This window comes from Paramisgurnus dabryanus, chromosome 1 (genome assembly GCF_030506205.2).
Source record: "Paramisgurnus dabryanus chromosome 1, PD_genome_1.1, whole genome shotgun sequence".
Classification (NCBI taxonomy): domain Eukaryota; kingdom Metazoa; phylum Chordata; class Actinopteri; order Cypriniformes; family Cobitidae; genus Paramisgurnus; species Paramisgurnus dabryanus.
Genome location: NC_133337.1, coordinates 38,825,667 through 38,852,515, shown reverse-complemented (window position 1 = coordinate 38,852,515; position 26,849 = coordinate 38,825,667). Strand labels below are relative to the sequence as shown.

Below are 26,849 nucleotides of genomic sequence, written 5' to 3'. Positions count from 1 at the left end.
ATATACATAATATTTACACACAGTACAAACTCATATATTATGCAAAAAAAATTATTTTATTTTGTATGAGATTAATCTAGATTAATCTATGCCCAGCCCTACAAAAAATACATTTCTCTGGCCAAAAAATATATTTTAAATATATGCTGAATACATTTTGTAAAATGCTCAATTGAATATATTTTTGAATTTGTAAAAATGTATTTCAAGGGCACGCAAATACATTTCTAATTTTACATCCTTTATGGAAAAAAAATATTTTTTGCCAAAATAAATTTTAAATATATGCTAAATACAAGTTAATTTTATAAAGTATACTTTTGAAGTTTAAAATATATTTAATTTAAACCTTTTTAAAACTGTATGTTTACAGGTTCGTAACATAAAAAAGTTTTTCTTCCAATGTGACGTGAATATATTTCTTTAGATTGAAATATATGGAAGGCTAAATATATATTTTTAATTACTTAAAATGTATTTACTTTAAAAATATATTTCAAAATGGAAAATAAATTTGAAAATATATATTCTTGTAGACATATTCCATAATATATTTCAGTAAATATATTTTTTTGTATATTTTAAAATAGATACCTTGCCTATGGGGCAAGAACAACATCAGATTATGTTTTAGTACTACGGTATCAACTTCAACAGACCAGGAAAGAGTATAATTTCATATGCAAATCACAGGGACCAGAATAATATCCAGACATCAGATTGAGAGTTCATTTGGATTTAGTGGTTGCCAGTACGGAACCGCCCAGCAACCACTTAAAACAACAACCTGATAACAAGTAGCCATAAATACAGTATGGATGAGGAGATTTGCATGGGCAAATCTTGTTTTGTATTCATGATTTGCTACTTTTTTGTTAAATTGATTACAGTAATTTGACTTCTGTTCTGAGTGTCATAAATTATTCTTCCTCAAATGAGCTGTTAGATTTTTTGTGATGATAGACACAGATGGTCTGCACAGACAGAGCCTCAAAGCTGAGCGATGAAAGCATCATGGTCTTGAACACACATTGCCTTTCATATTACTCTGACCTCTACTTGAACTCCGAGCATCCATTACTGACTTATGGGTTACATCCCAATGATATCAGCTGACAAACATTAGATGTCAAACACTTTTTGTGTGCATTTATAAGATAAACAGATATCACACACATATATCATCTGCAAAGGTTAACTGCCTTACTGTGCGATTTACAGTTTATAATTCATCGTATGATATTAGATAAACGCACATTATGAGGATTCAGGTGTCATATGACATCAGGGGAAATGTAGTACTACAATCAACAGCGCCATCTCGTGGCAGACTGCAGGGGTTACTGGAGTACAACAAAAGTAGCTTATGTAATCGAGTTAATAAACATAAACTTTGACATTTCTCTTCTAGTCTCACTGGAAATAACGATCATGATTCACATTCACTAAGGACGTGCGGTCTTTAATCACACTGACTGTTACCTCTCTCGCTGGCCGTTTCTCAAACTGAGGGCAGCATCCTCCAGAGGTCGCATACGTCATCAAGAAAGACTGACTAATTTCAGAATATTGGCTATTATTAAATTGACTATTGTTTTTAGTTAATCATAAAATGTTGTAATATGCTCATGACTTGCGAATATAAAACTCATTTAACTGAAATAAACCAGGCTGGATGACGTATGTAGCCTGCATATGCGACCTCTGGAGGATGCAGACTTCTATTTGAGAAACATCCTGCGAAAATTGACACAAATTTGAGCTCTATCTGTTACGTTTGTTTTACATTGTTTTGATAATAATGCTGACGGAATTTCTAATATTGATTTTAGATATTAATGTAGTTATAAAAAAATTACCAGGCTGCATTGTTGACTCTTCAGTGCGCTCCGCGGCGTTAGGTGTCGCTGTGACAGGCTGTGACGCCGCGCGCTCTTCACGAGAGACGCATACCCGCTGACGTCACTGAACTGCATGTGCCTGATGGATCAAACATCATAAACTCTGCAGTTTATAACACTCACAAACATCAGTGCATATATGTTTATGAGTGTATGTACACATTAAGTGTGTGTACCCGCGGCAGTCATGGTTAAGGATCAGTTCAGAGAGACGGATGTGGCCAAAAAAATGTAAGTGTGTGATTTACATCTATGATAAACATGTTTCATCAGCACACACCACACGCTCGAGTGTTCATTAGTATGTGTGTTATGTTATTGTATGTCAAATGTTCGTTTAATGTGACATGATCATGTGTTTATATTGCTGCTCCTCTGATAAATATCAAACTCTACACGTGTCTGTGCAATTCACTGATCTATGAAGGTGCAAAGAAGAACTGAATAATGTCTGTCTCTCTATGCTTGTTTATCTATGTCTTTTTCTCAGTCTGTCTGTCTGTCTGTCTGTCTGTCTGTCTGTCTGTCTGCCTTGTGTGTGCCTGTGTCTCTAATCTGTCTGTCTGTTCGTCTGTATATTTGTTTATTTTTGTGTCTGTGACTTTTATTTTCTGTCTGTCTTTATGAAAATTGTATTGCTTGGTGTTATGCATACACAATACAAGTAATTTTATTTGGTTACAAAGCTTAAAGGGATAGTTCACCCCAAAAACATTTACTCACATAAACATTTAATATAATATTATTATAAACAAACATTTAAATAGCATGTTTTCTATTCAAATTATTATTGCAGATTGAATATTAATTTGACTATTCGTGCATATCCCTAATTTACTCACCATCAAGTTGTTTCAAACCTGTATAAATGTCTTCATTCTTAAATGTGCATATCTGGGGGCAAAAGTAAATGGTGACCCAGATCTGCTTGGTTATTTACATTTATCAAATATCTTTCTTTGTGTTCAGCAAAAGAAAGACACTAAATAGTTGTTGACACTAATAAAATTTTGTTAAGAAGTGAGCTTTACATAAAATGCAATTGATTTTAGCCCAAAACCTTAAATCAGTAGTCGTCCATGTGAAAGCTTTACTGATAGTTTTTTTCTGCTTTATCAGAAGTCACATCTGCTTTGGTATAAAGTCATCAGAGCAGATGCGACAGCAGGCTCATATTCAGGTGGTCAGTAAGAATCTCTACAGTCAGGACACGAGCCACACCCCGCTTTCATATGGAGTCCTGGACCACCGTATGGTAAAACATCAGCACACACAGAGCACTGAATCATGAGTGTCTCATGAGATAAAGAGGGTTGATATAAGTCTCTTCTCTGTTCAGGGTACCAGTGAGAAGGACCGACCCTGTGAAACCTGTGGGAAGAATTTGGCCGACTGTTTGGGTCACTACGGATATCTGGATCTGGAACTGCCATGTTTTCACATCGGATACTTCAAAGCCATCATAGGAATTTTGCAGGCAAGTATTGAGTCTTTCCACCTAAATACAGTCTACTTAGTTTTTTTAATTTATATCATATTTACAGAAGAAATATCATGTAAATCTAACTTTTACCATGTTTAAGTGTTGTAATTGGGTCCCCAGTGCTTCTATCAACCTAGAAAATGTGAAAAAGATAAACCCAGTAACTTAGTTTTGGTAAACCATTCTCTGCAAGCATGTGAAAAAATAGATCATTGAAATTTGGATTCCCTTGTGTTGTCAGAAGAGGATAATAATATAATAATACCGCCCCTTAATCTGCACTAGCCAACCACGACAGTGCTATTAATGAAGAGATCAGCTCATTTGCATTTTAAAGGACACACCCAAAAACTGCAAATTTTAACATGCTATAATAAATTATCTCTATGATATTTTTAGCTAAAACTTCACATATGTACTCAAAGATTTATTTTACATCTAAAAAAGTCTTGTGAAATGTCCTCTTTAAATGCTAAAGCTTGACAGATGTAAATATTATCCTGTAATGTGTCATATGGTGATGTTTTTCAGATGATTTGTAAGACGTGTTCACACATCCTTCTGTCTAAAGAGGAAAAACTTCAGTTTCTGGATTATTTGCGAAAACCTGGTCTGGTTTACCTGCAGAAGCGCGGTCTAAAGAAGAAAATCTCAGACAAATGCAGGAAGAAAACAACATGCTTTTACTGTAACGCATTTAACGGTAAAGGCCACAGACAGATGAATGAGACACAAATCATCTGTTGCGTTTATTATTTCACACATTATATGATGACATATTACAGATGATTTGGTTAATGAGACTTTTTACTTCAAAACAAAACCTAACCAGGCATGCATGTTAAATTTCTGGCTTTAATTTTTAACCAAACCTGTATAACTGACTGACTTGGTTGTTTGGATGAATATCCTGACCGTTCTTCAGTCCACATACTGAAGATCTAAGATCAAAGATGGATTAAAGCACCACAAAGTAGTTAAAAAGAATTTGAGCTATTTTATAAATGATCTCAGTGAATCGACTGAATGATGAAGAGGTTAAAGACAGACACAGATTCATACGGAAAAAAAGTAATGACTGAGCTTTTTTGTGCGTTTTGTTTATTCTGATGTCTCTTTAAAGGCCCTGTGAAGAAATGTGGTTTACTGAAGATCATTCATGAAAAGTATAAAACCACAAAGAAGGTGATCGATCCGATTGTGTCTGATTTTCTCCAGTCGTTCGACGTCGCCATTGAACACAATAAAGAGGTGGAGTCGCTGTTGACCAGAGCACAGGTACATAAATAACAACCCACATGATTTAAGGATCATTCATGACTTTATCACAAACAGGAGAGATGAGTTACACGCTGAAGATTTATTCATACGATTATAAAACTTACTGTAACACTGAGCTGTATATTCCTGGATATAACACAGACATTATGTTTTATATAAATGTTTTGATATTTCATCTGAATCTCATGTGAAGGATTGTATATATCTTCTTCTTTCAGGAAAACCTCAATCCTCTGATCGTGCTAAATCTTTTCCGGAGGATTCCGAACGAGGATGTTCCTCTTCTCCTGATGAATCCTGAATCGGGCAAACCTGCTGACCTCATTCTGACACGTCTTCTAGTCCCGCCCCTCTGTATCCGGCCCTCCGTCGTCAGTGACCTTAAATCAGGAACCAATGAGGACGATCTGACCATGAAACTGACGGAAATCATCTTCCTCAATGATGTCATCAAGAAGGTGTGCAGAATCCGTCTTTCCCTGACAGTTTTTTTAGGAGAACTTGCTGGGTCAGAAACGCATTATCGTTACGTATATGTAAATATAGTTTTTTTTACCAAAGTCATTCAAAGATTCATAGGCAGTAAGCAAAATTTATAGCCCGCTTATTAAACAGGCAGAAAGTTGACTTTAGATAAAAAGTGCAATATTTTCCATCTATTTGAAGGTCTGTTTCATTCAGTTATTGAGATTGAATATCAATGAGATTGCAAATGAGATGTGTTTGTCTTTCTGTAGCATCGTATGTCTGGAGCTAAAACGCAGATGATCATGGAGGATTGGGACTTCTTGCAGCTTCAGTGTGCCCTTTACATCAACAGCGAGCTGTCGGGCATCCCGCTCAACATGGCACCAAAAAAATGGACCCGCGGCTTTGTGCAGAGACTCAAGGGAAAACAGGGTACGGCCTGCAGACAGCTCGGGGGCTGATCTGAACTGACAGATTTCCCATGAGTCTCTTCAGACTATTTTGGGCCGTGGCTGCATACATTCATACTGGTCGAAGGTAACTTGGCTTGTTTTGTTGGTTTTAAGGGAGATTTCGTGGGAACCTGTCTGGAAAGCGTGTGGATTTTTCAGGCAGAACGGTCATCTCTCCCGACCCCAACCTGAGAATCGATGAGGTCGCCGTACCGGTGCATGTTGCCAAAATCCTGACCTACCCAGAGAAGGTCAGAGTCACAGAAGAAATGTGTTGTATATAAACCCATTTATTATTCATACTTGTTGATTTAAACAGTCACAGTGTTTAGCACAACTTGGGAATACAAAGCTCTCTTCTTGATAAACAATGATCCAATTCTAAATATATTTGGCTGCGTGATTGTTTGTGATAAATTTGTTTTAATTTAGCTAGTAATGAAGCCATGTTGTAACTTTCTTAGCTTTACTTTGTATTTGGTTCTGCATTAGATACTTAATGAAAATTATATCATGCCGCCACTAAACTGAATGCCACTAAATTCCAAAACTAGTTAGGCCTGCACGATTAATAGAGAAAAAAATCACTATCCCTAACCTACACAATTCCTAAATTAAAACGATTTGTTTGTCTATTAAACCTTAGACAGAAATGAAACCGGACCTTTGAAATGTGCATGAGTCAGAGAGAGCCGTCATCTTGTAAAAGGGGATTTTTAAAGGGGACATATCATGAAAATCAGGAAAAAACATTCATGTTTAAGTGCTATAATTTGGTCTCCAGTGCTTCTATCAACCTAGAAAATGTGAAAAAGATCAACCCAATAACTTAGTTTTGGTAAACCATTCTCTGCAAGCATGTGAAAAAATAGGGAATTTAAATTTCTCTCCCCTTGTGATGTCAGAAGGGGATCTTATTATCATAATACTGCCCCCTAATGTGCACTATCCAATCACGGCACTGACATTTAGTGCAGAGAGAGAGAAAGAGAGAAAATAATTGACAGCAAAATTTAACAAACCACCATTATGGTGATCAGTGTTTGCATTTAAATTATATAGTGCTATAATAAATTATTTATATAGTATTTTGAGTTAAAACTTCACATGTGTACTCTGGGGACACCAGAGATTTGTTGACATCTTAAAAAAAATCTTGTGAAATGTCTCCTTTAAACAAATAGGTTGCAATGACAATTTTTATTGTCATTGCAACCTCATTTAAAAGATGCGTTTAAAGCGCGGCTGAAGCTTGCGTTCATTGTGTTTTGCTTTCACGGATGTGTTCATGCTTGCCGTGTGTCGCGTCTGTCTCTCTGTACACTGCAAATACGCTTTATTTTTAAATACGCTTTAAAATGCTTATTTTACTATTGCTTTGTTTTAAGGAAAATGAAAAGTAAATAAAAACTACTAGTAAGAAATCCTTATGAATCTTATATCATTATTCATCATTTATAACGTGCATTAAAAAAACAACATTTATTTATCAGTGAGTTATTGAATCTTTCAGATTTATAATATAATTTAAACTAATTAAACATTATTAAAGAGATTGCTGCAATTCGTTTTTGTCAGAACCTCTAGTAAATGATGTAGTTTTGTTTAGTTGGCATTCAGAATTGTGGAAGAATCGTGATCTTCATTTAAAACAAAAAAAGTTTGATTCTTGTTTTTTCCAGAATTGTGCAGCCCTTGAACTAGTCAAGACAGCTCCATTGTGTAGTGGTAAAACTAGTTAGTGCAGCACTTAATTTAATTTAATAAGTGTCATCTGCCCTGTGTGTGTTTTAGGTGAATAAAGCCAACATTGAGTTAATGAGAAAACTCGTCCGCAATGGGCCTGATGTTCATCCAGGAGCAAATTTCATCCAGCAGAGACACATGCAGATGAAGAGGTCAAATCCCTCTCTCTTATTTCTGAAAAATAATGATTTAACGTTTCTTCATTTGTCTAAATGTTGTGTCTGGTTGCAGGTTTTTAAAGTACGGTAACAGAGAGAAGATGGCACAGGAGCTGAAATACGGTGACGTGGTTGAGAGACACATGATCGATGGAGATATTGTCCTGTTTAACCGGCAGCCGTCTCTGCACAAGCTCAGTATCATGGCTCATATCGTGAGTCGCTTTACTGTATATCACATCATTCACACACATGTCACGTGAAACATGCCATTTACCTTTGTATTTTCTCCAGGCTCGTGTGAAACCTCACCGGACGTTCAGATTTAACGAATGCGTATGCACGCCTTATAATGCCGACTTTGATGGAGATGAGATGAACCTTCACCTGCCACAGACCGAAGAGGCTAAAGCAGAAGCGCTCGTGCTCATGGGGGTGAGAAAGATGTTTTAATATCTGTACGCGTCTGAGGTATTCATTGAGATGCTGTACTGAGGTTGATCTGTATCTGTTATATAGACAAAGGCCAATCTGGTGACCCCGAGAAACGGTGAACCTCTGATTGCGGCCATTCAAGACTTCCTGACGGGTGAGTGCCATGTGATCACTGCGAGCCAATCAGATTAAATATTGTGATTGAATTATTTGAAATGCTTAGGTCTTCATGTTCTTCACCCATAGGTGGAGCTGTTCATCTGCTGATATTCACTTGTGTGTTTTTTCTGTATTTGTGTAACAGGGGCTTATCTGCTCACACTTAAAGACACCTTCTTTGACCGAACCAAAACCTGTCAGATCGTCGCCTCCATCCTGGTGGGGAAAGATGAAAAAATCAAAATTGCTCTCCCTCGTCCTGCTATTCTCAAGGTAGCGTCTCAGATCGTCTCCTCTCTCTGTTTCTCTCTCTTCACTTAAGCAAATCAATCCCTCCAGAAAAACACGATTATGCGATCGCATGATTCAATGCATTATCACCCAAAGTCTGCATATTTATGCGGGGGCCGCATTTTTTTTAAATACACCCCACTTTCGCTGCATAAATTGCAGATTTCTGCTCGCAAAATATGCAGGGCTTGCATGATTCCATAATCCCTGCATTTTCATAGCAAAAAGTCATATATATCTAGCAAAAAGTTGAAAAATGTTGCACTTATTTCACACATGCGCAGCCATGTCACCTGTTGTCATGGGAATGTTAGGAAGTGACATAATTATGCGATGTGAACATCAATCAAAAGCTGCAAACAGTTTTTGCAAGTTCACACCGTTTTTGAAAGTTCCCGCAATTTCATCGCATAAAATTGCATAAATATCCCGCATATTTCATCACATTTTTTAAGAAAATGTGTCACAAGATCAAGGATTTTTGCCCGCAACAATCACAAAAAAACTCTGCGTTTATCTGGAAAGACTGTTAAATACAAATCCCTTGTACTGTAAGTGCTACTGTTATTTTTAACACAGATGCAGAAGTCGAAATCTACCCCCCATAGAGATTCACCTTTGACCCTACAGTTTTTCCTTTGAGAGAATAATGACAATATAATCACACAGTCAGGTGTTTGCACGGAAGAGATGAAATGTTGGTTTGTTAAAGTATGTAAAGTTGTCTGCTTAGCGTCTGTCCGTCTGTCTGTGTGTCTCTTTTCTATTTTTCTCATCTAAACTTTTTGTTTTGCTAAAAATATCCCTGGCACACAGATTGGCTATGTTTACATGCACAAAATTGTTTCAATTCGACTGAATTTCAGGTTACGACAGTACAGTTTACATGCACCCTAAACTGATTAAAAGATTTATTTACGTGTAGGCTACATTATATAAACCCCTTAAAAGTTTGTAAACATTGCAACGTCTCCGAGTGTGCGGGGTTTGGCTGGAGGCAAAAAGAGCCATGGAGGCAAATGTTGACAAGCGTAAGCTAGCATGTTTTAGGAGGGATTTATTAAACATGAATGCAGAAGAAGGTTCAGAAATGTCAGAATATGTACAGTCACTGATTCTGCGGGACTATGACAGCTCTTTTTGTAAATTAACTCTCACGATTTTAACCAGGTTTTGGATATTTCCTAGGTAACATATGAATTACTTTCGGGTGGTTTGGGCAATTTTGTCAAGGCTTATTGTCTAATGTAACCTATTGCTGGGATAACTATGATTAACAATGTTAAATTATTTTAAGAGACCATTCAAAGGATGGAACACACATCTATTGTTGTATGCTTGTTTAATATTTAAGCTAAACAATAGCACGACTGGCAACTTTTTACCTATAAAACAGAAACTTGCTGATTTGTACTAGATAAAACTTGGTCTATATAATCTGAACTAAACATCTGCGTGCACAGCCTGTGTTGCCAGATTCATGTATCAAAACCATCCCGCACATTGAAAACTAGCCCAAAAGCATCCCAATGAATGCTTTTCATTGAATAACTAATCATAAACTAAATCCTTTCATCTTTAACCTGCAGAAACTCCCTGAAACAGTTTAAAAGGGGCCAAAATCTTAAGTATGCAAAAAAGCAGAGGACTTGGCAACGCAGTGCACAGCATGTCTTGTCAAGTTCACACTTTGTCTCTGAATAAATGTACAAAGTCAAAGTTGAGTTGGAGAGTTTTTCTTAAGTATTCAGATATAGACAAAGAAAACACAAAGGCAGGATGCTATTTTATTGCTTTATGTAATGTTATGAAAGACATTGCAGAATGTACAGCGTGTGACCCCATTACCTTAATAATGCATTGCCATTGCCTTGCAATGTTTCTGTGACGAGAATCATGTGATATAAGCGGTAAATATAAGACGTAAATTTAAGAACAATTCTTTTTGTGCATGTGCACAAGGTATTTTTGCATCCGAATAAGAAAATTAAACGATTCACACGTTTACATGCATACTTTTTTTCCTGATGATCACAGATCGGATTACACTACACCTTTCAATACAATGAAAATTTGCATCCGATTGACCTAAATAGTATTGATTAAGGTGTTTACATGAAGGCTTTGTAATACGATTAAGACATCAATACAAACTGAATATTTGGTTGAATGTATACGTAGCTATTGTGATGTTTGTGAGCTGTATTATTAGAAAGATGAGAGACAGCTGGAAGCAGAAAGTTGATCTGACACTTTTTATTTCTTATTTCAATCCGCTTTATTCATGGTGTGTTGTGTAATGATGTAGTAAATCGTCTGATTTGTGTGTTTCAGCCGATCAGGCTGTGGACCGGGAAACAGATCTTCAGTTTGATTCTGAAGCCCAGTAAGACCTGTCCGGTGAAGGCCAACCTGCGTACTAAAGGCAAACAGTACTGCGGTAAAGGAGAAGATCTGTGTCCTAATGATTCATGTGAGTGAGCCCTTTAAACAATATTTCTCTTTAAATGTAATGTGTTCTCAGTTTGTCACATCACAGCAAATGTCTTATAAACCACCCAGCAAAACGTGAAAAATATTTAAATAAATAAAATAAGTTATCAAAATCTTGGAAAAATGAGCACCGTTCTCGGCTCTTAAGCTGTGGGGGGCGTGTCTGTGCTGAAACCACGCCCACTCGTGGGAAATCTGCCGTCTCTCTTAACTTTCAAATACCACTACAACCTGAATGCATGCTAGTAATTGTGTTAGGGGCGGGGCCATGCGAGGTGGCTCCAGTGTGTCATCAAGCCACTGTTTTAACCCCGCCCAAATATTCTTGAATACAGAAATGTGGACATGTTTAAACAATACATTTCTAACATTTATAATATGTTTACAATTCTTTACACAGACTTAAAAGTAATGTGCAGTGAAGAAATCAAATAATTCAGGTGTGTTTGTGTTTGTTTACAGTCGTTGTGATCCAGAACAGCGAGTTGATGTGTGGCAGTTTGGATAAAGGAACTCTGGGATCCGGATCTAAGAACAACATCTTCTACATCCTGTTGAGAGACTGGGGTCAACTGGTGGCGGCAGATGCAATGTCACGTTTGGCACGTCTGGCTCCTGTTTACCTCTGTGAGTTTGTGTTTTATTTCTAGAGATGACTGTTTGTGTTGTTACTCCGGCTCAGAGCCCAGCTGATGTGGGTTTCCTTCTGCTTTCTGTGTTTTCAGCGAATCGAGGATTCTCCATCGGGATCGGTGACGTGACGCCGGGTCAGGGTTTGCTGAAGGCCAAGCAGGAGCTTCTGGATGCCGGTTATAAGAAATGTGATGAGTACATTGAAGCTCTGAAGACGGGCAGATTACAGCAGCAGCCGGGCTGTACCGCAGAGGAAACGCTCGAGGTTCATCTCGCTCACAATAGATGTTCTTTGATTTGATTTTGGTTTGATTTGATTTTATTTAATTGTATCAACCACAATGTCTTACTCATAACCACAAAAGATATCAAATACAATCGAGGATAAAAACACACTAAAGTCCAAGACTTCTTGTGTTATTGTGAATGATGTTTGTGCTACTGAAGTGACTGTCCTGCTGATGTAATCAATATATTAACCAATAATAGCATTGTTACCATTATTTAAAAAAATTAAAACCTTTAATAATAAAATTACTTGTTTATATGTTTAAATATCAGATAGCTGCTAGTTGAGTCTTTTATTGTTGGATAATGAGATGTGCGAACATTAAAGAAGTGTTTCTCTGGTCATTTATCCGTGTCTCTTTGTGTGTGTTTGTGTCCAGGCCTTGATCCTGAAAGAGTTGTCTGTGATTAGAGATCATGCTGGCAGTGCTTGTCTGAGGGAACTGGATAAGAGCAACAGTCCACTCATCATGGCTCTGTGTGGATCTAAAGGTAACACTATGGCACTGGTAACATTTACTATAGTAAGAAATGTCATGTGATCACAACAGCCGCATTTACATGTCCAAAATTAATAAACCAAATAATCCGTTTGTAATCGTATTGATGGCTCAATCGTATTGAAAAGACTTAATGTAAAAACCTTAATCAATACGATTGAGGTCGATTGAATGCGAATTTTGATCGTATTGAAGGGGTGGTGTAGTCCGATCTGATGATCAGGAGAAAAGTATGCACTAGGGATGCTCCGATCGATCGGCCGCCGATCGGTATCGTCCGATAATGGAATTAAATGACTCGATCGGTGCTCGCTAAATCTGCCGATCTTATAAACCGATCTTTCTGTTTACTGTTGTCATCAAACGGATCCTGAATGCGGCTGCAATTAGAGACATTTTTTACGTAGCACAAGCATTTTTACAACCTGTTGCTCGTGTGTGACATGCAAATTTGTATTTCTTTCTCTGCCTTTACAAAAATATGTGTTACTTTATCTAGAAAAAATGTTAACACTTACAGTCATCAAAGAGCTTCCATATTAGCTTTAAAAACAAATCTGTATTGGAATCGGTATCACGAAGATCACAAATCGGTAATCGGTATCGGCTGCAAAAATACTAATGGAAGCATCCCTAGTATGCATGTATACATGTGAATCATAGTATTTTCTCAAATAGATACAAAATTACCTTATGCACATGCACAGAAGAATTGTGCTTAAGTTCACGTCTTATATTTACATCTTATTTACGTATTACGGATTTGTTTCTCGTCACAGAAACATGCAATAGCAAGGCAATGGCAACACACATTATTAAGGTAATGGGGTCACACGCTGTACATTCTGCAGCATTCATGTCTTTCATAACGTTACATAAAGCAGTTTTCTCTATTTCAACTTTGACTTTGTACATTTATCCAGAGATAAAGCATGAACTCGTTGAGAGATGCTGTGCACTGCATTGCCAAGTCCTCTGTGTGCTCTTTTTCGAGTTCAGATTTAGGCTACTTTAAAACTGTTTAACGAGTTGACCTTTTTCTGCGGGTTAAAGATAAAAGGATTAAGTTTATTAGTTATTGGCATTTGGGCTGTGTATAGTCATTGGGATGGGTTAGTTTTTGTGATCTAGAATGTCTATAGCAGGGGTGTCCAGACTTTTTTGTGTTATCTATTTTTGATGATAAAGCTGACAAGATCTACCTTTTTTATTTTTTAATAACACTTTAAATGCGTGTTAGGAATATACTGCATATATTTCTACATTGAATTTAGGGCTGTCACCATTACTCTATTCTTTTTGAGGAGTTTAAAATATCCTTTAGTACATGTTAAAGGACAAGTTTGGTATTTTAGACTTAAAGCCCTGTTTTCAGATTGTTTATGGTGAAATAGAATGGTTTTGACTGAAATTTCGACATTTTCGGCTGCCCTGAGAATTTTCGCGTGTTTGTGTTTCAGCTCAGACCTCTACAATGGGTTTAATGGTGCACTGGAACAATCCTTCCTAAAATCCATTAAACTTTCGTTTACAAAGACGTGAAACTCACCGAGTGGTCAGGGGTGTTCACTGGTATGCTCACACAAAAATCGCTGCAAAAGACGCATTACAGCAGCTGTTTTAGCATTCGTTGTTAACTTGTGGACCTATTTTTCCAAACGCCTCACACCCGCACATTCTTCCATTGAGAGCTTGAATAATAGACACTCCAGCCCAGGTGGTGGCGCTAATCCGCCTTTGCCAATTGCAAGAATAGAAACAAAGTTCCTGGCGCGGAGTAATACCGTACCTCACAGCACAACTAATACAAGTCAATGGAGTTGGTAAAAACTACGATAAAACCTGTTGGAATGCGTCTTTTGGAGCGATTTTTGTGTGAGCATACTAGTGAACACCCCTGACCACTCGGTGAGTTTCACGTCTTTGTAAACGAAAGTTTAATGCATTTTAGGAAGGATTGTTCCAGTGCACCATTAAACCCATTGTAGAGGTCTGAGCTGGAACACAAACACGCGAAAATTCTCAGGGCAGCCGAAAATGTCGAAATTTCAGTCAAAACCATTCTATTTCACCATAAACAATCTGAAAACAGGGCTTTAAGTCTAAAATACCGAACTTGTCCTTTAAGTACTCCTAAAAAAGAAGATATGCGGTTTCGTGAAACAAACTAGAAAATGACAACAGTATCAAAAGCAGCTCTCTCGCTCGCGCGCACGTGCACCGTGCACATGGAGCAGCTCCTGCATGAAGGCAAAAATGTGCATCCTGGTAAATTTCGGAAGTTAGACGGCTGAGCTGCAGCGGGCAGGCATAAGATTTATAAAACACATTTAAGAAGAAAGGCGCAGCAACTCAAAAAGACTTGAGTGTTTCCATAATGCCAATTTTGCTCTCTGTTTTCTGAAGCTTGTGGAGGCATGCAGCAGCATACACGGTTAACTTATTGCCGATCGACGTATTGGACACCATGATCTATAGGGATGGTCTTGATACGTGAATCTGGCAGCTTTGGCTGAGCGCTTGCTCAGTTTGTTTGGGATTATATAGAATTTGCATGTAAACAAACATTTTCATTAGATTGCAATGTTTAGGGTTCATGTAAACTGTATTGTTGTAACTTGTAATTAGATTAAATTCAGTCAGAATTATCAAATTTTGTGCATGTAAACAGCTAATGTAACATCAAAACTATTATGCCTCTGATATGACTGAAGTCTCTCTGTCTCTCTTTATTTTTCTCTCTCTGTCTCTCTCTCTTTGTCTCTCTCTCTCTCTGTCTCTCTCTAGGTTCATTTATTAATATCTCTCAGATGATTGCTTGTGTCGGGCAGCAGGCCATCAGTGGTTCACGTGTACCTGATGGATTTGAGAATCGTTCTCTGCCTCACTTCCAGAAGCACTCAAAAGTATGACAGACCTCTTGTATATCTCTGTGTGATTTCTGGCTGTGAGAAGTGATGTGACAGGAATTGATGTTTGTGAATGAATGGGACTGATGATGTGAAAGGTCATAATCAGAGATCTCAGATCAATACTATAATGTTTCTGTCTTCTCATCATTGTTATAACAGGGCTGAAGATAATAGTAATATTTCAGATAATAGTAATATGTCAGCTGTTGACTTGTCGATATGCTCGACGTGGGTCAAAAACTAAATGGTTGTTTAGATGGAGAGATGTCAGAGACAATAAAGTTGCAATAAATGTGAACAGTTTCAGGCCACTTGCTTTGGTTCTTTGTTAAAAAATGAAATGATATCAGAGTTTCTGAGGTTTGTGAGTGCTTTAAGAAATGAATCAAGGGCTGTATAGAATCACACACATTAGGGCTGCTTGACAATTACTTAGTGACTTTAAAAACATGCATTTATTTAGCCTTGTTGTAATAGACTACACGTATCTGTCAAAGCAGTGGTGCCTTCGAAGTGCCTTACAAACACATCGGTCCATTAGCACACATTGATATCTTTTAATTACACAATAATTGTTTTACCTCGATTATCTTGTTTTTATAATTGTTTGAATCTAAAATGTAATTGCACAGCCCTAACACACACGTGTCTGTATGTGTGTTTTATTAGCTCCCTGCAGCCAAAGGCTTTGTAGCAGACAGCTTTTATTCGGGTTTGACGCCCACTGAGTTCTTCTTTCACACTATGGCCGGAAGAGAAGGTCTGGTGGATACTGCGGTAAAGACAGCTGAGACGGGATACATGCAGGTATCTACACAAACACGCACACAGAGACACACACACACCTATAATAGTATTATAACCTGCCCGTGTCTGAGAGTGTGTGTTGTAGGTGTCACAGTATTTTTCATACAGCTGAAAGCCTGATAGCCGGTCGTTCCCTGAAGGTTTTTTGACAGTGATTTATGTGACTCATCTCTGGCTGTGGTTAAATGTAGTTAAAGTTTGTAGATGTGTCTGTTTACAGTTCTCATCTGTTATCTGAAGATCTCACTCGGGCTTTTTAAAATAACTTGGATGGTGGAAACTGATTTTTTTTCTTGATGTTGTGAAATAAGTCTGATGTACCAGGGTTTCCCCCAGAAAATGTGTTGGTCAAGGTGGTAGGGTTGGGCAGGTGGGCATGACCGGGGGCATGGTAATCAAAGGGGCGGGGTGTACACATCATGATAAAAATGAAAATATTTTTATTTAAAACACTCAAATAAAACTTAATTTTGAAGAAACTATGACAGAAAATGACACATACTAGATTATTAAAGGCGCTCTAAGCGAATTGAAGCGTTTTAGACCATAAAACATTTTTTGTTACATACCGGAAACATCTCCTCACTATCTGCTTGCTGCCTGTCCGCTGATCAAACTGTAAAAAAACGTGATCTCTGTAGACAGCCCAGGCTTCACAAACGGCAATATCAACAAGTGGCCAAACCTAGCATCACAAAACAAAACAAAGTATTCCAGCCAATAAACGACAAAAAGGATTTGGGGGTGGGGGTTGGGTGCGTTCATGAAAGCACGGAAGGGAGGGGGAGGAGTTAGCTACGCTCCGTCTGTTTGAAAACAGTTCAAACGTCAACAAAAACTAACGTCTCGCAGATTCGCTTAGAGAGCCTTTAATGAATTAAATGTTTTTAACAGATACCTTAGCTGTGTGATGAAGTGAAACTAAAGGGTTAATAAACACAAACTAAAGCAGATGTTGTAGAACGTCTGGTGAACGATGATAGATAGCGCGAAGATTGTAAAAACTGATTATTTCCCACTATTAATGACATGATCTTAAAGGAGTGTAACTACTGTAGCATGTAAATAATGCACATAAATAACGTGAGCAATTATATCGAATAAACAGCCACGTGAAACCTAGCTAGCAGGTTGCTCAAACAACAAAAATCACCAGCTAACTTAATTTAAATTTACAAGAACTATAGACGAATACAATAACAGGCTTAAATAAACCCAAAATATAAGTCCACTTACAGTTCTTAAGGACAGTAGGTGTTTTATCAACTGGCTATCCTCCAGACATGACGGACCATTTCGGCCGTGTGGCGCGGATGAACGCTCGCGGTGTGAAGCGTGTCTGCGTTTTCTCCAAGATGTTTTATCAACTTTCTAGTTATCCTCCAGATAGTGACGGACCACATCTTTCTCTCATTTGGCCGTGTGGCGTGCGTGCCTGCTCGGGGTTTAAAGCGTGTCTTCGCTATTCTCCGAGATGCACTTGACGGCCTTTTGTGCAGCAGTTTTTTTTTTGACGACCTAGTTAAGGCGGTAGGGTTTCCCAGCTTAGGCGGGCCGCCCGAACTGCAAAGTGCAGCAGAAAACCATGTGTACTTTGTAAATGTACTCTTAATGTGGATAGTTCACCCAAAAATTCTGTCGTCATTTTCTCATGTTGTTGTTAATCTGTATGAATTTATTTTTTCTAATGAACTCAAAAGAAGATATTTTAATAAATGATGGTAAGCACACAGCTGATTGTAACCATTGACTTCCATAGTAGGAAAAACAAATATGATGTAATTCAGTGGGTATCGTCAGCTGTACCATCATTTATCTTCTTTTGTGTTCATCAGAAAAAAGCTATTTATACAGATTTAAAACAACATGAGGATGAGAAAATGACAGAATTTGTATTTTTGGGTGAACTATCCCTTTTATGTTACCATATCAAAACTCCCCAGTCCACTTGCTGTAGGACATTTATTACTAATAAACTAAAAAGATTACTTTTAATTGCAACCATGAGTTCATTAGCACACGACCGCCCAGCATTAATCACAATTTTTACTGTTTTCTTTACTTATGTTTTAAAAAGGATTATTATGTACATGACTCTCGGGAATACTTGATTCTGATTGGTCAATCCCAACATTTCGTTATCCACAATAACCACAACTAAAACTGATGAGCTCATAAAATATTTAATCAATAGTGCAAAACAAAAACTATATATTTGCTGATATATTATCTGTGTCATCAATAAATGAAAGCATGCCTTTGTATAAAATGGTGTTTCTGGTTATGGCAGTGATTATATGTCACTATTGAATCCCTATGATTTACATGTCAGAGTATTTATTATGGAGAGATGACACTGATTTTTAGTTATCATGCTTAAAGTAAAGACAGTTATTATTATCCTATCCATAATGCTTCATTCATGAAAATATTGCAAACCTTGTGTCTGTAAAATCATTATTTTATTCAAATATAAATTACTTTTTTATTTGTAGATTAATTTAAACACTCATTTAATTTTATCTTTAAATGTAATCTACAGTGTATTACTGTGACAGTACTTCAATAAAAGACAAAAAATTATTTTGTTGGACACAGTGACACATTAAATCATGAATGAGATCTGCTCCTAATGTAGGTGTATGTGTGTGTATTTGTCATTCAGAGACGTCTGGTGAAGTCGTTAGAAGATCTCTGCTCTCAGTATGATCTGACGGTACGCAGCTCCACCGGTGACATCATCCAGTTCATCTACGGAGGGGACGGACTCGACCCCACGGACATGGAGGGAAAAGACGAACCGCTGGAGTTTAAAAGAGTTCTCGACAACGTCCGAGTACGACACATAGTAACACCTTAGGTTTCAGATGGTGCGCTGATCTGCTCGGTTGCTGATATGTGATGTTGTTTTATAAATCTGTCAATCAAAGCTCAAGCTGAATCCTGTTGCGTGTAAACTTTTGCAGAAATGTACAAAGCAGCCAGTGCAAAAAACAACTCACAGACATCATCCTCATTTGATGTTTTATGGCATATGTGTGATTTTTTTTTTTTTTTCATGATGATACATCTCGTATGTTTTCTCTCCATCAGGCGGTGTACACGTGTCAAAGTGAGCCGGCGCTGAGCAGAAATGAGCTGGTGTTGACCTCAGACTCCATCATGAAGAGAAGAGACTTCTTGTGTTGTAAAGATACGTTTTTAGAGGTGAGACTCCTTTACACAGTTTGACCTGCTTTTAAAATTGAGTGCATCCCAGATTGAATACTTTGTAGTGTAAATATTGTGTTTACACTGAAGAATAAGTGCACTTAAAGTATTTGGATGATGCACACTTTCACTTCATGCACTCAACGGTCAGGCGATGAGGAGCTGTCAGATACTATGAGAAGATTACACTTCAGTCTGACTAAAACACGTAACACTCACACATTAAATCTAGAAATAGTTTTTTATTGTGTTTTGAGTTTGAATACCATTACTAGCATTCATTTGGGAAACTGCTTCTGCTTCTGCTTCGTAAACAACAGTAAATAGTTTCACTCAAGATGATATTAACCTTCAACCTTCACAATTGACCTCCATTAAATTGTTTCTCAAATGCTAGAAGATAATACCTTTCAATCTGCACAAAGTTCACATGGAAGCAAACACATGAGATAAAAGCATTTGCTGTGTTCATTTACTGTACTTTCAGTTTGTCCTTTTTCTTTATCAGCTCTAAGAGCACAGAATTACATTGAAGACCCACTCATGTCTCATATAAAAACACTTCAGTGCCTCTTCAGTCTTCATGAAAGAAGTGCTGAATGAATGATGTTCAGGTTCAGATTCATTCTTTAATAGCGCTTAATGGATCTGAAATGGTTTGAATCTAAGAAAAGCATCAGTGTTGCTCATATAAGAATAAAGCTGTATTCTCTGATCATGTGACCTCGTGTGTGAGGTTTTGATTCTGAGCAATTATAACTGAGACCTCAGTGAACAACCAATCAGAACGCTCAAGCAACTGCATAGTGATGCCCATAACACAGGAAGCGATGAAATGTCCTGTAAGGTGTTGATTGGTTGAATATTATTGATTGATGTAAGTGACAGGCGTGTTCAGTCTTTGTCTTTCCTTTAAAGGCTTTGACAGACACAGGCACTGAGAAATATATTCAGGTATTGAACAGAGAACGCATGACGCATGTGAGAACCATCGGTCAGATGTAGTGCTGCATGACATATCCAAAAATTAACGTTGCTGTGATAACCGTATATAACTTTCATTTTTTATGTGTATATCATTTGTGTATTGCATGCTTGGATTGCCCAAATTAGACCAATCAGAAGGGGCCTTACTAAATACTAGAAAAATAACGCCAACTTAAAAAAATAGTAGTGTAAGCAAGGAAAACGACAGCGACAAACTTGTGCCTACAAAGAACGGTACATCTGAATTTTTTTTTATCCTGAATTAGATTTAATTACATCAGAAGAGTTTGTGTTACCTGTTTATTTCAGTATGATATACATATACAATATTACATATTTAAAAGTGGAAGGCCCAAGAGGTAGTAGAGCAGGCTGAGTCATGGCTGCAACATGGTGAGTTGGTGGGAGCAGTGGCATCTATGCGGATAGGACTCGGGAGCAATCCAACACCTGGCTTTAACAAGGCCCAGGGAAGAGAAAGGAGGCAGCTGATCCAAGATGAGGTCCGAGCAGGGGCAGAGGAAGCCTGTGGCAGTAGGGATGTGACAGCAGGGGGCATGGACCCGATGGGAGCAGGCAGCAGAGCAGAGGATATCATGGACAGAACTGTGGAAGTCGGAGCCACACTGGATCAAATTCCTGGTAGAAGCCACATCAGCACCTGATGCAAACAGGGGTACTGCTCGCAACAGCACAGGACTGCCGGCTGAATGTCGACCTAGGGAGACAGCTAAAAATTCCCAGAGAACATTGCAGAGACCACGCTCAGGAAAAAGAAGGCAAGTAGTCCTGCTGGAGTTGACGGTCCCCTGGGAAGACCGGATAGAGGAGGCTTTTGAGAGGAAGAGGGCCAAATACGAGAAACTGTCAGGCCAATGCCGAAGCAGGGGTTGAAGGACCCTATGCAATCCCATCCAGGTTGGGTGTAGAGGATTTGTCGGCCAGTCACTCATCAGGGGCCTCAAGATGCTTGGAGTGAAGGGTCTGCACAGCAGGAAAGCCATCAAGAACATCACGGATGTCGCTGAAAAGGCGTCAAGATGGCTGTGAATCAAGCGGGGTGATCTGTGGATCATACAAGCTACTCAGACACAAGCCGGGGTCTGATCAACCCTGGCTGGGTCACCTGGGCGAGGGTGTATGATGTTGTGAGACCCGAAACACCCAATGAACCCGGGATACATCACTGATGAGGTGTCTTGAGTTGCACCAGAGGTGTATTTCAAATACCGGGAAAATAATATACCTCAAAAAAATATTGTTATCGCAACGTACATATGGTCTCAATACCATGCAGCCCTGTTTATATGTGTGCGCGTGATGCATGTGAGACAATGATTGGATTTGTGAGTTTTCAGTTAAATTACAGCAATAACAGTGTTGGGACTAATTTTTGAAGTGTTAACTTGCTACTGACCTACACACAGGCACGCACGCACGCACGCACACACACACTAATCTTGACTGCATATGTGTGTTGGTCACGCAGTTTGTGTTTACTCAATGTGTATTATTTTTGTTACCCCAAAATTAGATTTTATGTAAAACATTACAGTGTTTGTGTGAAAATAATTCTGTCAAGATGAATGATTCAGACTGAACGTTTCAGTGAATGTTTGACAGGTTGTTTATGATTTCCTTTCTCCTCCAGGAAATAAGAAAGTTCATCAAAACAGTTTCAGAGAAAATCAAAAAGACACGAGACAAGTACGGCATCAATGACAACGGCACGACCGAGGTATGACTACACACGTGCGTGTTCTTTTGTTTGCGTCTTTGTGCGTGCGTGCTTATGTGAGTGATGGTGTATTTTTCTGCCGTCACAGCCCAAAGTTCTGTATCAGTTGGACCGAATTACACCCACGCAGCTGGAGAAGTTTCTGGAGACCTGCAGAGATAAATATATGAGGTAACACAGGTGGCACACAGCTGCTGATGAGCTCTTATCATGTTTTTATGGTTCATCAGTCAGATTCTGTGCTGAATGTACCGGAGATTTTAGAAAGAATATTTCGTTAAGATAAACTACAGTCACATCATCTCCAATACATGAAAAATACAAGACTAAAGATTAACATCTCAAGGATTGATTCATGAGAGAGTAGGGCTACACGATTTATAGTGTAAAGGTCACAATCTCAATTTAAGCACCCACGCGACTTGTCCATCTATAAAACCTTTGACAGAAATTTTACTAGAACATATGTGAAACGCACACTTGTGGATCATTTTTAACAATAACAAGACATTAATTAATATCATTCCACATACAACAACATCTGAACGCTCCTCTTTCTCTACACTTGTAAACACTGCAGTGGTAGTTTCACATACGTCATACATGACCTTTCCATGTGATTACGCAATACGTAAGGTCTCGCCGGTGCATCACACGGCTAATGCAAGACGAGAAGTTGTGGTTTAAAAGTGCCGAAAATGAGGATGGTTTCTCAAGATAAGACTCTGTCTGTTGAGGTCCAATAAAGTTCATTATATGGAGAAAAGTCCTGAAATTATTTCCTCAAAAAAAATTATTTCTTCTCGACTGAACACAGAAAGACATAAACATCTTTGATGACATGGGGACATGGGGGTGAGAAAATGATCAGGATTTTTTTATAAAAGTGAAATAATCCTTAAAGATCAATTTGACCTGTCCAGGTGGGTCCTGGATTGAAAAAGTTTGGGAAACACTGATGTATAGCCAGTATAGGAAAACAGTTCTTTTCAACCACACATTATAATTATTTCTTTCTGCATTATATATCCAAAAAATACAGGCAAACACCTTCTTTCATCCATCAATAAAATATATAAGTGAATAAAAGAAATTCAAACCAATGAAACATTTGTAAAGAGATTGCTGCAATTCATATTTTATCTTTAGTAAATTGTTATTTTGCTATTTCAGAATCGTGATCTTAATTTAAAAACTAAAAGATGATTCATGATCATATTCGTGATTTATATTTTTCCACAATCGTGCAGTTCTACGAGAGAGAGAGTGAGCGAGAGAGAATATCTCTCCTAACATAAATCCTCAGGAGCTCAGATGTGAAAGCTGCTAAACGCCACCGCCTTCAAAAATGAAAATAATATTGACCAAATATCCTCTGCATCTGCTATATGTATCTAAAGATGAATTGAATGAATGAGGACATTTCAAACTTGGGTCCCCTGTGAGTACTTGGACTTGAATACAACCTGTTAATGGCAGTCACATGGACCACAGCGCCCCCTGTGTGCTTTACTTTTTTCATTATAATTCTGACTTTCATCATTTGCAATCGCATCTTCAGTGATTTTGAAATAGTTTACTATGTCTTGTCCAAAGAAGTGGATTGTTTTTAGAAGTGAAGGCTTGCATGCACTAAAAGAGTTTAACAGTGGAAGTCAAATTTGTTAAATTATAATGGAATGACTAAGTTGTGACATTTGTCAGTTACTGACTAATAACCTTTTCCTTGCCATTAAAGTGAAATTACTGAACCTAAACATAAGAGTCAGATTAAAATTCTCATTTCTAAGAAAACATGTCAGACGGTTTTGCATCTGAGCTCCTCAGTGAGAGATCAGCAGTACAGTCAGTTTATTAAAGCGACAGGCAGTCATGATCAATCTGGAACTTATTTACACCGATGTATACAAAAAAAGAAACGTGTATACTGTTGTTAATTTGAATAGATGTATTTCAGCCGTGCAATTATTATAATAATGACAGTTTGGTGTTTTTGAGTTTAATGACTGCTAATGTGAAGTAACTTCTGTTGTGTTGTGAAACCGAACAGATGTATTAATGATGTTATTGTGTGTTTTATGTGAATTGTGTGTCAGGGCACAGATGGAGCCGGGTTCTGCTGTCGGGGCGTTGTGCGCTCAGAGCATCGGAGAGCCTGGCACACAGATGACCCTTAAAACCTTTCACTTCGCTGGTGTGGCATCCATGAACATCACACTGGGTGTCCCTCGAATTAAAGAGATCATCAACGCGTCCAAAAACATCAGGTGACTACAGAAACACTGACGGCTACTGAGAAGCTTGAATTGTTATTTACAGAGGGTTTTTCATAAATATTATATTTTGATTTATCAAGAGTTGGATATTTTTATACTTATTTATACCAAAGGGCTGTTGAAAGCATTATTCTGATTGGTTTTTCGTTTAATTATTCGAAAATAATGCACACCCAAAGTGGTAATGCGGTGCGAAGCGGTGTGGGTGTGCATTATTTTCAAATAATTCAAAGGATCGGAGTCAATTATTCCTCTTATACCACAGTTACTACAAACATTGCTCTGGTGATTATTTAAAAAAGTTTGACAGGTCAGGTGTGCGTTTATCAAAATATAATTCATACTTGTAGAATAAACATTGGAACGTCAGAATAAAGCATTCAACAGGCCTGTGGTATAATTGAAAATAAGGCGTTACCACCTTGGGTGTGCATTATTTTCGAATAATTTAACGGCCTGTCGTCAATTATTCCTTACATAAATTGAAACTGTTAAGAGCATGAAATGTGGTGTGAATGTTATTGTTTACAGTAGTTGTAGGGATGTCAGAGAAAACCTTTACTAAAATGCCGTGACACAAAAACACCTTTTGTAAAGCCTGCGGTGAACGCAGCAGTTGACACGCTGTTATCACAATCACATGTGCTATTGATTCATGACGGTATGATCTCTCGCCCCCCGATGATGAAAAACACATTTATCAGCCAATCAGAGAGAAGAGCTCACAAGAATGAACGCCCGCCTGTTGTTTGCAGTGTGTGATTCGAGAGGTGTACTCTTTTGTTTGTAAGATTGTTGATGTTTCTGAGATGTTTAATAGTTGCAGGACTGATGTTAATGTCTTTAGTTGTTAATAAATCTCTCTCTCTCTCTCTCTCTCTCTCTCTCTCTCTCTCTCTCTCTCTCTCTCTCTCTTTGTGTCAGCACACCCATAATAAGTGCCAACCTGGACATTGATGATGATCCTGACTATGCGCGGCTGGTGAAAGGGCGAATCGAGAAAACTCTTCTGGGAGAGGTGCAAATCGCTGCACAGACAATCAGTGATGTGGATACACAAATAACAACATCACAACACACAGTGATCAGTCTGTGACTGTTTGATAATGCAGAGATCTCATAAACATGACTGATACAAAACCTAAAAGACAATTAAAATGTTAACCAATATAACATTTTAAAAAAGCAGAAAAACATAATATTTTTAGACGCCAATGTACCTGCAATTATAATCACCCATATGTAGAAGTGACTCTGCGTTCACACCAGAAGCGAATTAAGCGAATAAATGGTGCTTTTTGCGTGTAGTTGGACACTTGAATATTTTTCAATAATAATCTGTTTGATATGTACAATGACTAACTGAACAGCCTACTTGATGGTTTACCCCTGAGCTCAGGCATCTAAAGGCCAATGGCCGCCGTCTTGAACGGCTATATAAAAAAACTGCCCTTACAATTCATTCTTTGCTCTACACCGAACATACCCAGACATATAGGGATGCCCTCAACGCTGCCCGCTCAAACTACTACTCATCACTCATCACCTTCTCCATGTCCAGGCCAAAAACCTCATTTAGGACTGTAGACAAACTTCTCAAACCCCCTGTCGTTGCCTGTCCTAAAACCCCTGAGCAGTGCCAAGCCTTCTTACATTTCTTTGATGACATAATCACCCAAATTTACAACACCTTTAACACCCATGTTAGCTCACAATCGTCTCATCCACCCTTGGGCCCACAGCTCTCCCAATTTACCGCTATTGACTCTACCACTATCACTGACATCATTATTAAGTCTAACTCTTCATCCTGTCAGCTGGATCCTGTCCCCACCCCTTTACTTAAGGCCTGTGTCATATCCTTAGCTGAACCCATTACACTGATTATAAATGCCTGTCTCAGTTCTGGTGATGTACCTGCTGCACTCAAAACCGCTGTGATTACACCCATCCTCAAAAAAACAAATTCCGACCCAACATCACTGTTAAACTACTATCCTATCTTCAACCTCCCCTTTCTGGCTAAGGTATTAGAAAAAGTTGTGGCATTAAAACTACACACTTTTCTAAACCATCACATCCTTTATGAGCCTTTTCAATCTGGTTTCCACCCATGTCATAGTACAGAGACTGCCCTACTATGCATAGTTAACAACCTTCTTCTGTCTGTGGACTCTGGCTCACTCAACATTCTCATCCTTCTCGATCTTAGTGCTGCTTTTGATACAATAAATCACAATGTCTTAATCTCCCGTCTGTCTGCTATTGGTGTTTCTGGCACAGCCCTAAATTGGTTTCAATCTTACCTCACCAACAGAAAGCAATTTGTCGCACTTGGTTCACATAAGTCTTCCAAGTCCTCAGTCACTCGTGGTATCCCTCAAGGTTCGGTTCTTGGGCCACTCCTCTTTCTCATATACATCTTCCCTCTTGGTCAGATTATTCGCAGCCACTGTCTAAATTGCCACTGCTATGCAGATGACATTCAACTCTATCTTACCACCACTTCACCTTCTGACCCCCCCTCGCCCTCGCTCACTGACTGCCTTTCTGACTTAAAAACATGGAAGCAAAACAATTTTCTCAAACTCAACTCGGATAAAACTGAAATTCTGCTGATTGGCCCTAAAA

The 26,849-nt window shown here is 38.2% G+C and overlaps 1 protein-coding gene across 2 annotated transcripts in view; it reads left to right on the top strand.

The window, feature by feature from the left end:
• The first annotated feature begins 1,951 nt into the window (after nt 1–1,951).
• The window catches only part of polr3a (polymerase (RNA) III (DNA directed) polypeptide A), a 31,313-nt gene continuing 6,415 nt past the window's right edge, over nt 1,952–26,849 (top strand). Inside the window, exons 1-26 of one of the 2 annotated variants that reach the window (XM_065272805.2) lie at nt 1,952–2,132; nt 3,021–3,156; nt 3,241–3,378; nt 3,916–4,087; nt 4,508–4,662; nt 4,884–5,123; nt 5,403–5,565; nt 5,700–5,836; nt 7,380–7,483; nt 7,563–7,704; nt 7,784–7,924; nt 8,009–8,078; nt 8,229–8,356; nt 10,709–10,847; nt 11,330–11,494; nt 11,593–11,765; nt 12,169–12,280; nt 15,076–15,194; nt 15,870–16,007; nt 18,673–18,843; nt 19,101–19,214; nt 20,136–20,171; nt 21,856–21,942; nt 22,031–22,113; nt 24,039–24,209; nt 25,143–25,236. In XM_065272805.2, the coding sequence (XP_065128877.2) occupies nt 2,089–2,132; nt 3,021–3,156; nt 3,241–3,378; nt 3,916–4,087; nt 4,508–4,662; nt 4,884–5,123; nt 5,403–5,565; nt 5,700–5,836; nt 7,380–7,483; nt 7,563–7,704; nt 7,784–7,924; nt 8,009–8,078; nt 8,229–8,356; nt 10,709–10,847; nt 11,330–11,494; nt 11,593–11,765; nt 12,169–12,280; nt 15,076–15,194; nt 15,870–16,007; nt 18,673–18,843; nt 19,101–19,214; nt 20,136–20,171; nt 21,856–21,942; nt 22,031–22,113; nt 24,039–24,209; nt 25,143–25,236 (3,372 nt within the window). In that variant the 5' untranslated portion in view covers nt 1,952–2,088. The remainder of the gene's footprint in view (nt 2,133–3,020; nt 3,157–3,240; nt 3,379–3,915; nt 4,088–4,507; nt 4,663–4,883; nt 5,124–5,402; nt 5,566–5,699; nt 5,837–7,379; nt 7,484–7,562; nt 7,705–7,783; nt 7,925–8,008; nt 8,079–8,228; nt 8,357–10,708; nt 10,848–11,329; nt 11,495–11,592; nt 11,766–12,168; nt 12,281–15,075; nt 15,195–15,869; nt 16,008–18,672; nt 18,844–19,100; nt 19,215–20,135; nt 20,172–21,855; nt 21,943–22,030; nt 22,114–24,038; nt 24,210–25,142; nt 25,237–26,849) is intronic. The other variant, XM_065272806.2, reaches the window with a different exon arrangement.